Source organism: Myotis nattereri, assembly GCF_964212035.1.
Source record: "Myotis nattereri genome assembly, chromosome: 16".
Taxonomy (NCBI): domain Eukaryota; kingdom Metazoa; phylum Chordata; class Mammalia; order Chiroptera; family Vespertilionidae; genus Myotis; species Myotis nattereri.
In genome coordinates this window covers 49,599,591-49,614,105 of record NC_138091.1, presented here as the reverse complement: position 1 = coordinate 49,614,105, position 14,515 = coordinate 49,599,591, and the positions used below count along the sequence as shown (strand labels likewise).

General features: G+C 40.9%; 1 protein-coding gene across 1 annotated transcript in view; it reads left to right on the top strand.

Moving 5' to 3' along the window:
- The window catches only part of LOC308532424 (ATP-binding cassette sub-family A member 6-like), a 52,537-nt gene extending 43,346 nt beyond the window's left edge, over positions 1-9,191 (top strand). Inside the window, exons 32-39 of the mRNA XM_081109872.1 lie at positions 67-236; positions 925-1,000; positions 1,078-1,172; positions 4,745-4,864; positions 5,051-5,191; positions 6,790-6,869; positions 8,668-8,723; positions 8,852-9,191. Of these exons, the coding sequence (XP_080965998.1) occupies positions 67-236; positions 925-1,000; positions 1,078-1,172; positions 4,745-4,864; positions 5,051-5,191; positions 6,790-6,869; positions 8,668-8,723; positions 8,852-8,953 (840 nt within the window). The 3' untranslated portion in view covers positions 8,954-9,191. The remainder of the gene's footprint in view (positions 1-66; positions 237-924; positions 1,001-1,077; positions 1,173-4,744; positions 4,865-5,050; positions 5,192-6,789; positions 6,870-8,667; positions 8,724-8,851) is intronic.
- The last annotated feature ends 5,324 nt before the right edge of the window (positions 9,192-14,515 follow it).

Genomic DNA, 14,515 nt, shown 5'->3' with positions numbered 1-14,515 from the left:
TTCTTGAGTGATTATGTGATTGGAGAAAAGGCTGCATGTATTTCTAAAACCAGTTTACTTTCATAGGTGGAACTGAAAGGATGGAATTCAATTTGGGGAGATGGCTCGGTCAAGTTCCTGGGGTACTGCCCTCAGGAGAACGCGCTGTGGCCCAACCTGACGGTGAGGGTGCACCTGGACCTGTTCGCTGCAGTGAAAGGGCTGAGGAAAGCGGACGCCGCAGTCGCCATCACACGGTACAGTCATGCGATCCCCTTGTGTCAGGAGGCAGGGAGGCTGTCCATTGATGATGAATCCACTAATGAAGAGTGGAGAGTAGAAAAGACATCTTCCCTTCTCAGAGGGTGTCGGTGGTAGAGCAGGGATGTCAGACAAGGGCTGTGTTTTTATTTTTTCTGTTTTTGTATTTTTTAAAGTACTCTTTTCCTCTGTACTCTGATGCTGAATTGGCAGCAACAGTACTTTCTTTTTTTTTTTTCAAGATATGTTTTTATTTATTTAGAGAGAGAGGAAGGGAGAGGGAGAGGGAGAGGGAGATAGAAACATCAGTGATGAGAGAGAATCATCCATCAGCTGCCTCCTGCACGCCCCACGCTGGGGATCGAGCCCACAACCCCCAGCATGTGCCCTGACCAGGAATGGAACCATGACCTCCTGGTTCATAGGCCGACGCTCAACCACTGAGCCATACCAGCCAGGCAACAAAGGCTGTTTTTGACAAGTGAATGAATGATCATCCATTTCCGTTCCTAACAGAACTCTAGCTACTCTTAAAACCTGTTTACGAGATGAAAAAATGTTCCCATTCTGAAATAAACTCTCCTTTCCCTTGGTCACTAGAGTTAATAGCACCCAGCTTCCCCCGAAGGCTGTTCCTCTTCCGTGTGGTGACCTTTTCCCCATTCTCTTCCTGTTTCCCATCAGATTGGTGGATGCCTTCAAACTGCACCAAGAGCTGAATGTCCCGGTGCAGAAATTAACGCCAGGGGCCACCAGAAAGGTATGTGTGGTGTGTGCTGCTATCCTGAGGGCGGATGTAGTGCTGGCAGCAGATAGAGGTGTTTCTCTGCATTTCAGTTGTGTTTCATGCTGAGCATCTTGGGAAATTCGCCCATCCTGATCCTGGATGAACCATCTACAGGCGTGGATCCTACAGGACAGCAGCAGATGTGGTGAGAACTGTCTCCCTCAGAGCCAGCAGTAGAAACCTCATGTATACGTTGCATTCTTAAACTGGTCGTAGAAAAGCAAATCCACGGGTTCCCAGTTCAGTGAAGATACTCCATATTATTAGGAAAACAAATATTGAACAAATAGATTTGCTAATGCAGCATATTCATGTGGTATTCACATTTTTTTTTAATTTTTTATTTTTGTTTAAAGTATTACACATAGTAGAACATATGTGTCCTTTTTCCCCTATTAACCCCCCCCCCCGCCTTCCCCACCGCCTCTCCCAGCATATGCCCTCACCCGCCTAGTGTCTGTGTCCATTGGTTATGCTTATATGCATGCATATAAGTCATTTGGTTGATCTCTTACCCCTCTGCCCAACCCTTCTAGATTCGCTAATGTAGCGTATTCATGTGGTATTCACATTTTTTAAGAACAGCAAAAACAAAAGCACCCTTAAGGACTTGGTTGGAGTTTTAGGTATTGCAATTTGGAGTGTATTTTGATTTTGTCTTTTACTTATTGAGATGTCTATAACTATTTCCTTAGAAACTATTAAGTTAGTGACGTAATTTCCCCATTTCCTCCCCCCACCCTTTTACCTAATCTGTCAAGTTTGTTTATATAACTTTTCTTAGTTTTTAAATTCTTTTTAGTTTCCTATCTGAGACTTTCGATTTGGACTAATAAAATTTTCCAATTCATCCCTAACCGGTTTGGCTCACTGGATAGAGTGTCGGCCTGTGGACTCAAGGGTCCCAGGTTTGATTCCGGTCAAGGGCATGTACCTTGGTTGCAGGCACATCCCCAGTGGGGAGTGTGCAGGAGGCAGCTGATCGATGTTTCTTTCTCATCGATGTTTCTAAATCTCTATCCATCTCCCTTCCTCTCTGTAAAAAATCAATAAAATATATATTTAAAAAAATTTTCCAATTCAGTTTCATATTTGTGACTGTCCGATCTCTAAAAAGAACTTTATTACGGACATGTTATACAAACGTAAAGAGAATCATTTATGAACACATTTTACCCACCACCCAGTTTCAACAGTTATCCACACAAGGTCAGTATTTCTCCATCTATACCTCCACCCACTTCATTTCCCCACTCCCCAGTTATTTTGAAGCAAATATTAGGCAGCAGGTCCTTTATTGATAAATATTTCAGTTAGCTTCTACAGAAGATACAGAGGTTTTCTTCTTAATATAGTTTTATTGATTATAGAGAGGAAGGGAGAGGGGGAGAGAGAGAGACATCAGTGATGAGAGAGAATCATTGATCAGTTGCCTTCTGCATTCCCCCTACTGGGGATCGAGCCCACAACCCAGACATGTTCCCTGACTGGGAATTGAACTGTGACCTCCTGGTTCATAAGTCAACGCTCAACCACTGAGCCATGCCAGCTAGGCTGGAATTTTTCTTTAACTTAACCAGAATCACTCCTAAATGGTAATAAATAATTTTATAACAAAAATACTTTAAAACCTTCTTTATGCTATAAAAACCTAATCAGTAGTCACATTTCTCTAAATTAGGATCTAAATATGATTCATAAACTGTATTTTGCCTATAAAATTTCCTTTATCTCATTCCGCCCCCAACCCCCCCGCCCCCCCATCTCATGCTCTTTTTTTTTTTTAAATTAAATCTTTATTGTTCAGATTATTACATTTGTTCCTCTTTTTTCCCCCCATAACTCCCCTCCTCCCAGTTCCCGCCCCACCCTCCGCCCTCACTCCCCACCCACTGTCCTCATCCATAGGTGCACGATTTTTGTTCAGTCTCTTCCCGCATCTCCCACACCCCTTTCCCCCCCAAGAATAGTCAGTCCATTCCCTTTCTATGTCCCTGATTCTATTATAATCACCAGTTCATTCTGTTCATCGGATTATTTATTCACTTGATTCTTAGATTCACTTGTTGATAGATGCATATTTGTTGTTCATAATTTGTATCTTTACCTTTTTCTTCCTCTTCCTCTTCTTAAAGGATACCTTTCAGCATTTCATATAATCCTGGTTTGGTGGTGATGAACTCCTTTAGCTTTTCCTTATCTGTGAAGCACTTTATCTGACCTTCAATTCTGAATGATAGCTTTGCTGGATAAAGTAATCTTGGTTGTAGGTTCCTGGTATTCATCACTTTGAATATTTCTTGCCACTCCCTTCTGGCCTGCATAGTTTCTGTTGAGAAATCAGCTGACAGTTGTATGGGTATTCCCTTGTAGGTAACTGAGTTTCTTTCTCTTGCTGTTTTTAAGATTCTCTCTTTATCTTTTGCTCTTGGCATTTTAATTATGATGTGTCTTGGTGTGGTCCTCTTTGGATTCCTTTTGTTTGGGGTTCTCTGCGCTTCCTGGACTTGTAAGTCTATTTCTTTCACCAGGTAGGGGAAGTTTTCTGTCATTATTTCTTCAAATAGGTTTTCAATATCTTGCTCTCTCTCTCCTTCTGGCACCCCTATAATTCTGATGTTGGTACGCTTGAAGCTGTCCCAGAGGCTCCTTACACTATCCTCGCATTTTTGGATTCTTTTTTCATTTTGCTTTTCCGTTTGGGTGTTTTTTGCTTCCTCGCATTTCAAATCATTGACTTGATTCTTGCGCTCCTCTGTTCTGCTGTCGGGAGTTTGTATAATATTCTTTATTTCAGTCAGTGTATGCTTAATTTCTAGTTGGTTCCCCAATATGACATCGAGGGTCTCATTAGTTTTCTTGTAGATCTCATTAAGTTTATCGGCGGCTTCTAAACAGTTCTTGAGAGACCTTAAAAGTGTGGTTCTGAACTCTATATCTTCCATTGACAATTTTGTCCTGTTTCTTTGTCTCCGCATTTTGTTATGCTTCCTTGATGCACCCCCTAGTGGTCTTTGTTCGTGGTCTTATAGTTAAATCTTGATTGTTGTAGCTAATTCCAGGGAGGGTTTGATCTCCAGGCCAAGTGGCTATGAGAATCAGCTGTGTCAGCAGTGAGAGAACTTCTGTCCTCTAGGGAGGTGCTAATCTGGCGTTTGCCTGAGGCTATCCGGCAAATGCCTCTGTGCAGGGCTTGGGCGGGGCGGGTCGCACAGGATCAACAGGGTGGGCCAGAGAGAGCAGTTATGGCCGCTCTCAGTCCTGTCCCCAGGGGCTCTGCCTCTCTGAGTCCCAGCACCCGCTGCAAAGCTCGGAGAGAAAGCTGCACTCGCTCTGACCTAAGCCAGGCAGTCCCGCTTCTCCCGTTTGAGTCTGGGTCCCTAAAGACTCGCCTGTATCTGGAGCTCAGAGTCTGCGACTCCCTCCCGTTTGAAAACGCCAACCGCGCCTTCCGCCGCTCCGCGCACTCCGCACCTCAGAATTTGACTTCAGCACTGCGCCTCCTCTGAGTGTCCGTATGCGTTTCTCTTTCCTCCTAGTTGTAGGACTTCCACTCAGCCAGCGTTCCAGTGGTTCTGGGTGATGTCCGTTCCGTCTTTTAGTTTCACTTTTGAAGTAGTTGTTCAAAGCAGCAAACTCCGGCGTTAACCTATGCCGCCATCTTGGTTCTCCTCATGCTCTTTTTTTAATGGTGTTGATTTTAATGGTTTACTTCAGGCACATGATTCAGTCAACCATTAAAAACACAGAGAAGGCGGCCCTCCTGACCACCCAAAACCTGGTGGAGGCCGAGACTCTTTGTGACCGCATCGCCATCATGGTGTCTGGAAGGCTAAGGTGGGTGTCTTTCCATAGCCTTCACTTGACCCCCCCAAAATGAGATTCCCTATGAAAAGGAGACAATCACCAGATGGAATTCTTCTTTTCAGCTCCCTCAGTGATGCCCTTTCCCTTATATTTGAAATAATGTAAAAAATTTCAGAGCCAATATTCATTCCAACATGTTTTCCTTCTTGTCCATAGATGCATTGGCTCCATCCAACACCTGAAAAGCAAACTTGGCAAGGATTACATTCTAGAACTAAAAGTACAGGAAGCTTCTCAAGTGACTTTGGTCCACACTGAGATTCTGAAGCTTTTCCCACAGGCTGCCCTGCAGGAAAGGTGAATGGAGCTTCTGATTATGGAGAAACATGTTGTCTTTACCCATTCGATGGTTCCTCTTCTGCTCTGAGAGAACGTCAGGGTGACTTCATAATGAACGTTGGGGCCTCAAAAATTGACTTGTTGAGTCTTACAGATTATGAGATTTGGGAGCTGCCCAGGTAGCTGTATCCCCCAGGGAAGCTTGGGGACAGCCTTCATGGGTCTCCGCTGCCATCCATGGCTGATCCCAGCTCTGGCAAAAGACTTGGAAAAATTGGGGGGATTTCTGATTATTAAAACCCACACAGGGCCACAGTCAGGCCCATGGCATCCTCCTTGGGCCTCCCTGTAAATATTCAAAAGATGTTAATATTTATAATTTAAAAGATGTAACTGTTTAGGGTAAGTTCCCTTCATAGGGAACAAATAGCAACTGAGATAATCAAAGAGTTGTCCATTGATGAAGTTTTCATGACACAAAATGGAGAATAGGTGTGTGTGTGTGTGTGTGCGTGCGTGTTATTGGTGGGGAGGGGGGCAAGGAGATGGAGCAGGAACTGAATTTGAAATTTTTTGGAGAGATAATCACCCCAGAGAAGCAGAACATAACTGCTCTTTCCATTTTAGCACAGTATAAATATAATAGCACTATCTGAGGTCTATGGCAGGGCATGTCATAGTCCTGTTCCTAGACCTTTGGTGTTACAAACCTGAGAAGAAGTTCTGATGTAGATGGAAAGATCACGAAGGGTAAGGCTGGAAGGGCAGCGTCTGGGATGAAGGGGGTCAGTCCTAGAAGTCTGGGCAGCTTTGGAGCTACCTGGGAGCACCAGACTTCTGTTTAGGAAGGAGCTGAGAATGGGGCATGAGGTCACACAGCCAGAAGTAGCATGTGGAAGCAAGATGCCAAACATCAGTCCTGGCTCTTCTTTCCTCAGAGGTCAGGGATGTTTTTTAGTTAAAACCTTTTGAACCCCACCCACTATTATGTCCCTCCTTCCCAAACTCCTATCTCTCTCAGCTTTCTGGTGACAAGGATGGACTATTGAGTGAGATTAATTCCAGCCTAATTTGAATTTACCAAAGGGATTAGTTCAGAATAGCTATGTTCAAAAAGAAAAAGGTTTGTGTGAACTGAGAGTAAGTATAATTATGCTGGATTCTTTCTAGGAGAATTATCTCCTACAGCCAACTACCAAAGTCATTTTAAGAAATGTCCATTGGTAAATTAGATTATTTACTTCATATGTGAACTACATTAATTTGCATTATTACTTTTTTAATCTTTACCTAAGGATATGTTTATTGATTTTTAGAGAGAAAAAGGGAGAGGGGGAGAGAGAGAAACATCAGTGTGAGAGAGAAACATCCATTGGTTACCTTCTGGAAGTGCCACAACCAGGGATTGAACCCCCAGCCTAGATAATGTGAACTGACTGGGAATTGAACCTGAAACCTTTTGGTGCACAGGATGACACTCTAACTTACTGAGCCAGCTGGCCAGGTCTGATTTGCATTGTTTTTATTTCAAAAAGGAAATTGCTGATAATATTTATTTTGATGGTCTTTTTTCTCCTTGAAACTCAAGGTGAAATATGACATTTTCCTACTTCCAGGTATTCCACCTTCTTGGCCTATAAACTGCCCGTGGCAGATGTTCACCCTCTATCTCAGGCCTTTTACAAATTAGAGGCAGGTAAGAGTGACCGTTTTTACAAGAAAACTTTTGAAGAATTAATTCAGGCTTGGATAGTAATTTAATAGGAGAGAATTGTGTAATACATTTTAAAAAATAGATCCTGTAGGATACGTATGATCTTAAGAATCCTAATGGTGCATAATGGTCAGGATTTAACCCCAGTTTTGGTTCACCCAAGCCTCTGGAAAGAGGTTAATTTCCATTGCAGATGGAAACTGCAGAAAACACACAATTATGCTTGGTTGGTTTTAATGTGAATTCATAACATTAAACTCAGAAAGCCCTTTCTTTAGTCCAGTCTGCTTTGCTTACATGTACACAATCCATTCATACCAAGTGTCCTGAATTCTTACTTCATTCCCCCTCCCCTTGCATATCTGTCTCCTTCCTGCTCTTCTCCCACAGTTGATTCCTTGCTTTATATTTCACTCATAAAATGAAGGCAGCAGGAAACTTCCCTGTGTCTGTGCTGTGTGTTCCGCCTTAAAGATGCATGAACAGCCTGTGTCTCCAGCTAAGGCTGTGCCCTGCATTGTGCATGACTCCTCTCGCCACTTGAAATCGTCCCTTTTCTGTCTTTGTCATCATTTTTCCACTTTTCACTGGGTTGTTCTCCAAAACAAACCATCATGGCGGAATTTCCGAGCACAGCATAGTAGCAAAGAGCTCCATCTCTAGCACCAGGCTCTCCGGGTTCCCATCCCAGCACTGCTGCTTACGAGCTAGGAGACACTGGACAAAGGTGCTTAATCCCCGTGCATCTGGATGGCTCATCTCTAAAATGGGGGATAGCATCAGTGCCACATGGCAGGGCTGTTGGGAGGATTAAATGAGCTCATTTATGAAGAGCCTAAAACAGTGCCTAGAACAGTGCTTGACATAATATAAACCTCTGGTTTGCTCCTCCCACTCTAGACACCCTGACTTCCTGCCTTGGGGTTGTGCACTTGCTAATCCTTCTTTCTGGAATTCTACTTCCTAAATTTCCAAGCTGCTTCCTCACTTCTTTCAGGTTCCTGATCAGTTATGATCTTGTTATTGTGGCCCTTCCTAGCTATCTATAAGAAGAGTGCCCTCCACTTCCTATTTTTGCACTTGATTTATTTTTTCTCGATAGTAGCTACCATTTACTTTATTATACTAATGTAAATTAATATGTTTATTATATATTGCTTATTTACCTAATGCCCATATTCCTCCCGCTAGAATGCATACTACACAAAGGCAGGGGTTTTTGTTTTACCTATTTCCTTTACAGCTCTTTCCCTGCCACCTAAGGGTGGCTCCCACTCATGGAAGGTTCTCAATGTATAAATGGCGAACTGTGAACACATGAATATATAAATTGGTGACCACTCTCACGCAGATTTCCTGGTGGGGATGCCCAGCGGAGAGCTGGTGCAGCATATGAACTGGCTGAAGCACACAGTTCCACCGAAGTAGTGGGTCCTCTTAAAGGGAATGGAATGGGATTGAAATCTTCCCCTCGTGTAAGAGTCTATCAGTCAGTTATGAAGTCCCTCCAGGGACCTATGTATCTCCCAGGACACATCAACTAAGTAATAAAACACCAGTGTGTGACCAATGTGTAATATGAGAAAATTCTAATATCAAGATTTATTCAATGTGTATTTATATTCTGACTTTTCATTATTTCTTTATCTCACCAAGCATTTGTTTGTTCAGCTCTGTAGTCCATTTATATGAATGGTTTGCATTTTTATTTCATATGATTTAAAAAAAAATTATTGGTAATAAATTATAAGCATCTACTACTAGTCTTTTTCCCCCCCAGTGAAACATAATTTTAACCTGGAGGAATACAGCCTCTCGCAGTGCACGTTGGAAAAGGTGAGCCAACTTTGACGATTTTGCGTGGTCTTTGTAAATTGCACGTGACAGTAACACACATTGTTCCTGTCTGTAAGACAGTCAACGACTCAATAATTCTTTTTTCTTCTTGTTTGTTTCTTATTTAGGTATTGGTAGAGCTTTCTAAGGAGCAGACGGTGGGAAATTTTGACGAAGAGGTTGATACAACCATGAGATGGAAACTCCTCTCTCATTCAGACGACCCATGAAACCCAGTCATTCCTTGCCGATGTCCTATAAGCTTATGTTATATGTAATAATTTGCATTTTATATAATTTTTAAAAATTGTCAACATCGATATTAGGTACATTTTGTATATTTAGTTAATAAATGAATACATTGTAAAATTATTCTTCCCCTCAAATTTAGGGACAATAGAAGGTGTTAATGAAGTTATCTGAAGAACCAGGCACTGGGCTTTGAATAAATAAAACTACAAACTTGAATTTTTTGAAGCGTGACTTTTTTGAAATATGACATTCACTAAAAAATTATCTTGCTGAACTATGTGAGGAATGTAATCCACAGCTAGAGGCGCCGTGATTGCTGCACACCAGGTGATGATACATCCGGGTTCTGAGTTTGCTTTAATACCTACGGACGACCCAAGAACCTTCCTCTGAAACCTTTTCAGAAATTGTTTGAAATCCACAGGGTTAGGAGCCCCTTAGCTCACAAAGGAACAAGCACCTGCATTGGAAGCAGTTCAAACAAACCTTTTGAAAACAATGGGAAGCACCACAGCATTTGTTCAGATTTTGAAATTGTTGAGTGTGTTATGATTCTGTGAGTACTGATTTCCCTCTTCACCTCATCAGCAGTTTTTTCTGTATTTACTGTTATTTTAAAATGATTTTTATCCTATACAAGTGTATGTACATCACACACATACACACACACACACACACACACACACACATCTGTTGTATTCCCAATTAAAAAAAAATTTGTGTCGGCTTTACATATTCTATTTTCACCCTTAAGCAATAGCAATTTTATTTTGAATATTACCAGATAAATTTTTGAACACCAAGCAGTATTCTTGCTGCTTTTTTTGGTAAGCTATAATAATAAAAGCATAATATGCTAATTAGACCAGACATCTTTCTGGACGACCTTTCAGACGAAGCCAGGGCTATGAGGGCAGCCCGGGTCCCAGGTGCCTGTGGCAGCCAGAGGGAAGCCTAGATTCTGGGTGCCAGAGGGAAGTGGTGCTGACAGTCAGGGGAAGGAAGGCCTACTCTTGCACAAATTTCGTGCATCAGGCCTCTAGTATGTTATATAACTTTCTAAAAATTATGTCCACTGAAGAAAATTTGTATAATGGGGTAAAGTATAGAAATTGAATAAGAAAATCACTACAATTTCTCCATACCAAAAAAAAACAAAACAAAACACTCAGCTCTTTTCTTTAATCTATATATACTTGAAATCATTATAGTACATATAGTTTCCTAATTAGGAATATATGCATATTTGCTGACATAACATGGAAACTGTTTTAATTTACTTTTTAACTTATAGTGAGGTTGAAGCTTCACATGTTTGCATTTTATTTTGTGTTAATTATTTGTATTTTTTGTTCATTTTTTGTGTGCTTTAATGTTTTTCTTATACATTTTATAAGCTATTAAGAGAAATACTTTATCTGTATATTTTACATATATCATAATTATATTGGAGCCTTATATTTCCAAATATATTATAAATGATCTATAGTTTATTTAGGAGCCTTAAATGAAAGTAAATTATAGTGAGAATTGAATTTAAGTAAATTATTTCTAAAATTCAAGCAATAAATGCTCCTGTCTTGCTCAAATATATAACATCACAACACATAACAACCATTTTACATAACAATATAATGAAATCTTTGCTAGTATGCTTTATAAGTTATAACTTTATTAACTGTTATAGAAATATGTTTACAAGGTACTAAATAACCAATGCCAGATATATTATGACTGTTTTAAACTATTAAACTGGGCATAGTTTGCTAAAACTATCATAATATGGTTGTTTTTGAAGCTATTAATTAACTTGGGTTTTTATTAGGATTATGTCCTAAGAGCAGATGAATAGATACAAAAAGAGGAGGTCAGAGTAAAACAAAAGAAAAAAAAAGAAAAAAGAGAGTGATACACCTTTAACTCTGCCATAGACAGATCATGTGCTGGGTTTGTTCTCTCTTTTCTTTATCGCCATCTAGACAAGGCTGACCGCTGTGGGCTGCATCACCAATCCCCTGCTTTTCATGGTCCTCCATTAACACCGTTTTCTTTGATGTCATTTTTGTTATAAAGTTGATGTTACTGTGAGCCATTCGTTCAGAGGAGAATGTCACAAATTTTTCCTTTTGTTTTAAGCAGAACTGCCTTCCTAGGTAGGGCTGTCGGCAGGAGTTGAGAGTCCTCATGTGTCTAAGGCAGACTTTCCCCTGACAACTATCTCAAGACTCCAAACACTGTCCTCAGTTGCCAGGCACATCTGTTGGTCTGTTCTTGGAATTGGCTTCCTACTTCACAGAAAAATGTCTCAACTCTCAGGGGTGAAATGCATTTTTTAAAAGTATAATTATTAATTGGTTTATTTTATGATAGTGGGAAAGCCACTCTTGGTGTAGCATAGATGTTAACTTCCTATAAATCTTTATATTTATGGAAAGCTCTGCTATTTTTTCCAATTACGGTTTACATCCAATATTATTTTGTATTGGTTTCAAGTGTGCATCGCGGTGGTTAGACAATCCTATACTTTACAAAGTGTTCCCCTTGATATTTCCAGTATCCACCTGACACCACACACAGTTATTATAATATTATTGACTGTATTGCCTGTGCTGTACTTGACAGCCCTGTGTTTTTTGTAACTACCAATGCTGCAGACCAAGATCAACAGTAATTGATATAAATGTGAGGAGTCTGGCAGAAGGCTGACCAGGACTCCTTTTGATATTCACAAGGTGAATATCTACATTTTATTACCTGCTGCTGACTCAATGGCCTAAAGCAAACTCTCCCAAGACCTGACAATCTTACTGTTTGCTAAACATTACCATTGAATGTCTGTTTGCATTCCTAAAGGCAATTGTGTATTCTAGCTAATAAAAACAGCTGGGAACGGAGCAACGGAGAGAGCTTGACCGTCATGGTTAGGCTGTCCTCTGATTCCCCTGGTAATTATAAAAATTAATATTCCATCTTGTGTGTATCATTTGCGCGTTAGCCCTCCCTCCAAGTCTTTGAGCCCGCGAAAGCCACGCTGGCTGTGGACTCTCGCATACCAATCTGTACTTCTCAGTCCCTTCACCTCGTTCACCCAGTCCCCCAAGCCCCCTCCTCTCTGGCAGCCATCAGTCTGCTCTCTGTGTCTATAAGTGTTTCAGTTTTGTTCGCTCATTTTGTTCTTTAGATTCCACATAAAAGTGAAATCATATGGTATTTGTCTTCCTCTGACATTTCCCTGAGCATAATACTCAGGGGTGAAATCTTCACTTTGTCATATTTAAAAATTCTCTCAGTTCTCCCTTTCACCTCCCTTTTTTCTTCTGATGAAGAACCTCTCCTTCTCCTTTTTCAGGCTGACCTCTCGTATTGGTTCTGATCCACTCCCTTCCTTACCACCACCCCCGCTCCCGCCACCCCCGCCACCCACCGCCAAAAAAAAAAGTAATGTTCCATCTGTTACTTAATTTCTCCTGAGGTTTTTTTTTTCTGTTGTTGTTGTTGCTATTTCCCTTTTCCTTTTTCTTCTAAAAAACACATTTTAAAAAAAAAAATCTACCATTGATCAGAACAACTCTTTTGGCTACTACCCAACCAAGATCTTTCTTTCAAAACCAGGCTTCCAAAAACAGTAAATGATAGTGGGGGTTTTTCTTTTGTTTTTTATTTTGTTTATGTATTTTTCTGTTGTTTTGTTTTTGGTTTATTTTGCTTCCCTGTCTCACATTCAACATTTAAAAATCAAAATATAGGAATTGCGCAACTTTTATGTCCCAGACTCTGTGACGCTATAACAATGAAGATTCTGTAGCGGCCCCTCAGCAGTTTCCAGTCCATAGTGGGGGAGAGATGATCATTAGTTAAAATGGGGTGAGGTACATACTACAACGGCAGTGACCTTGGTCGTGCTACAGGAGACCCTGGAAGGCGTCCAACCCACGAGGAAGGCAGGCCTGGAAGGCTCACTGGGGAGACGAGGTCATAGCCAAGACCTGCGGGACAAGTACAAGTTAGGCAGATAGAGTCATGAGAAGGCCAGTGGAGAGGAGGGGTTCATTCCAGGAGAGCAAATAGAGGTAAATGAGAGGTGCATTCATTTAAAATGAGTGATCATGCCCGGCTGGCGTGGCTCAGGGATTGAGCTGGTGACCTATGAACCAGGAAGTCATGGTTCAATTCCCAGTCAGGGCACAATCCCTAGTGTGGGGTGTGCAGGAGGCAGCCAATCAATGAGTCTCTCTCATCATTGATGTTTCTATCTCTCCCTTCCCCTCTGAAATCAATAAAAATATATTTAATAATAAAAATATATATATGTCTAAGTGCAGCTGGAGTTGGAGGAAAGGCTCAGGCAAGGGACGTCTGGAGAGAGAAGCAGGGATCAGATGGTCAAAAGTCTTGTATTTTTCTGCAGAGAAACCAGAAAACTGTGGAGGTAGCTATGAGAGAGACATCAGCAACATTACATGTTATAAAGATTGTTTCCATATGGTGTGAACATGGACGGCTTTCCAGTTTTAAGATGGTACATAGGCAAAAGATAACACAAGGACTATAGATGGTAAATACCTAATTAACGTCCAGGGAAAAAGAATAGAAAGACTAAAAACAAGAAAAAAAGTGAAGGTAACATTTGACCAAAGTATTAGCTGAAAATTTCCCAGAACTTAGAAAATAAATTAAGACACAAGTTCTTGGTTTACAAGCGACCACAAAGTGCCATGCAGGACAAAGGGGAAAAGACAAAAACAAGCTACACCCGAGCATATTGTCACTACATCTCATACATTTGTGGTTAAAGAGAACATCCTGAAATAGCCTAATGGGAGAAAGACAGTAGTTGAAATTAATGGGGTTCAATGATATGTAAGCATTCTCAGCAAAACTAGATGTGAGGAGGCAGTAACATGTAATTATTTCTTTTATTGTTGACAGTTACAGATGTCTCCCATCATCCCTGTTACCCCCTCCACCAGCCACCTACTCCCCCAGCTTTCACCACATTATTGTCTATAACCATGGGCTATACATATATGCATATATGTTCTTTGACTAATCTCTTCCAGTCCCTCACATCCCCCTCCCCTCTGAGATCTATCAATCTGTTCCATGTATCTATGGCTCTGGACCTATCTTGTTCATCAGCCTATTTCGTTCATCAGATTCCACATATAAGTGAAATCATACGGTAACATTATTATTTTTAATATATTTGTATTGATTTCAGAAAGGAAGGGAGAGAGAAAGATAGAAACATCAATGATGAGAGAGAATCTTTGACGGGCTGCCTTCTGTACATCCCCTAATGGGGATTGAGCCTGCAACCCAAGCATGTGCCCTGACCAAGAATCGAACCCTGACCTCCTGATTTATAGGTCAATGCTCTACCACTGAGCAACACTGGCCGGGTGGTAACATATTATTTTTAAGGTGAATGATTTGAGACATTTCAGTCAGGGTCAAAATCAAAAACGAAAACCAAAAATCCAGAATGACAAAGTAACAGAACTGGAAAAATTGGACAGGTAATTCCAGTTCTTTATTTC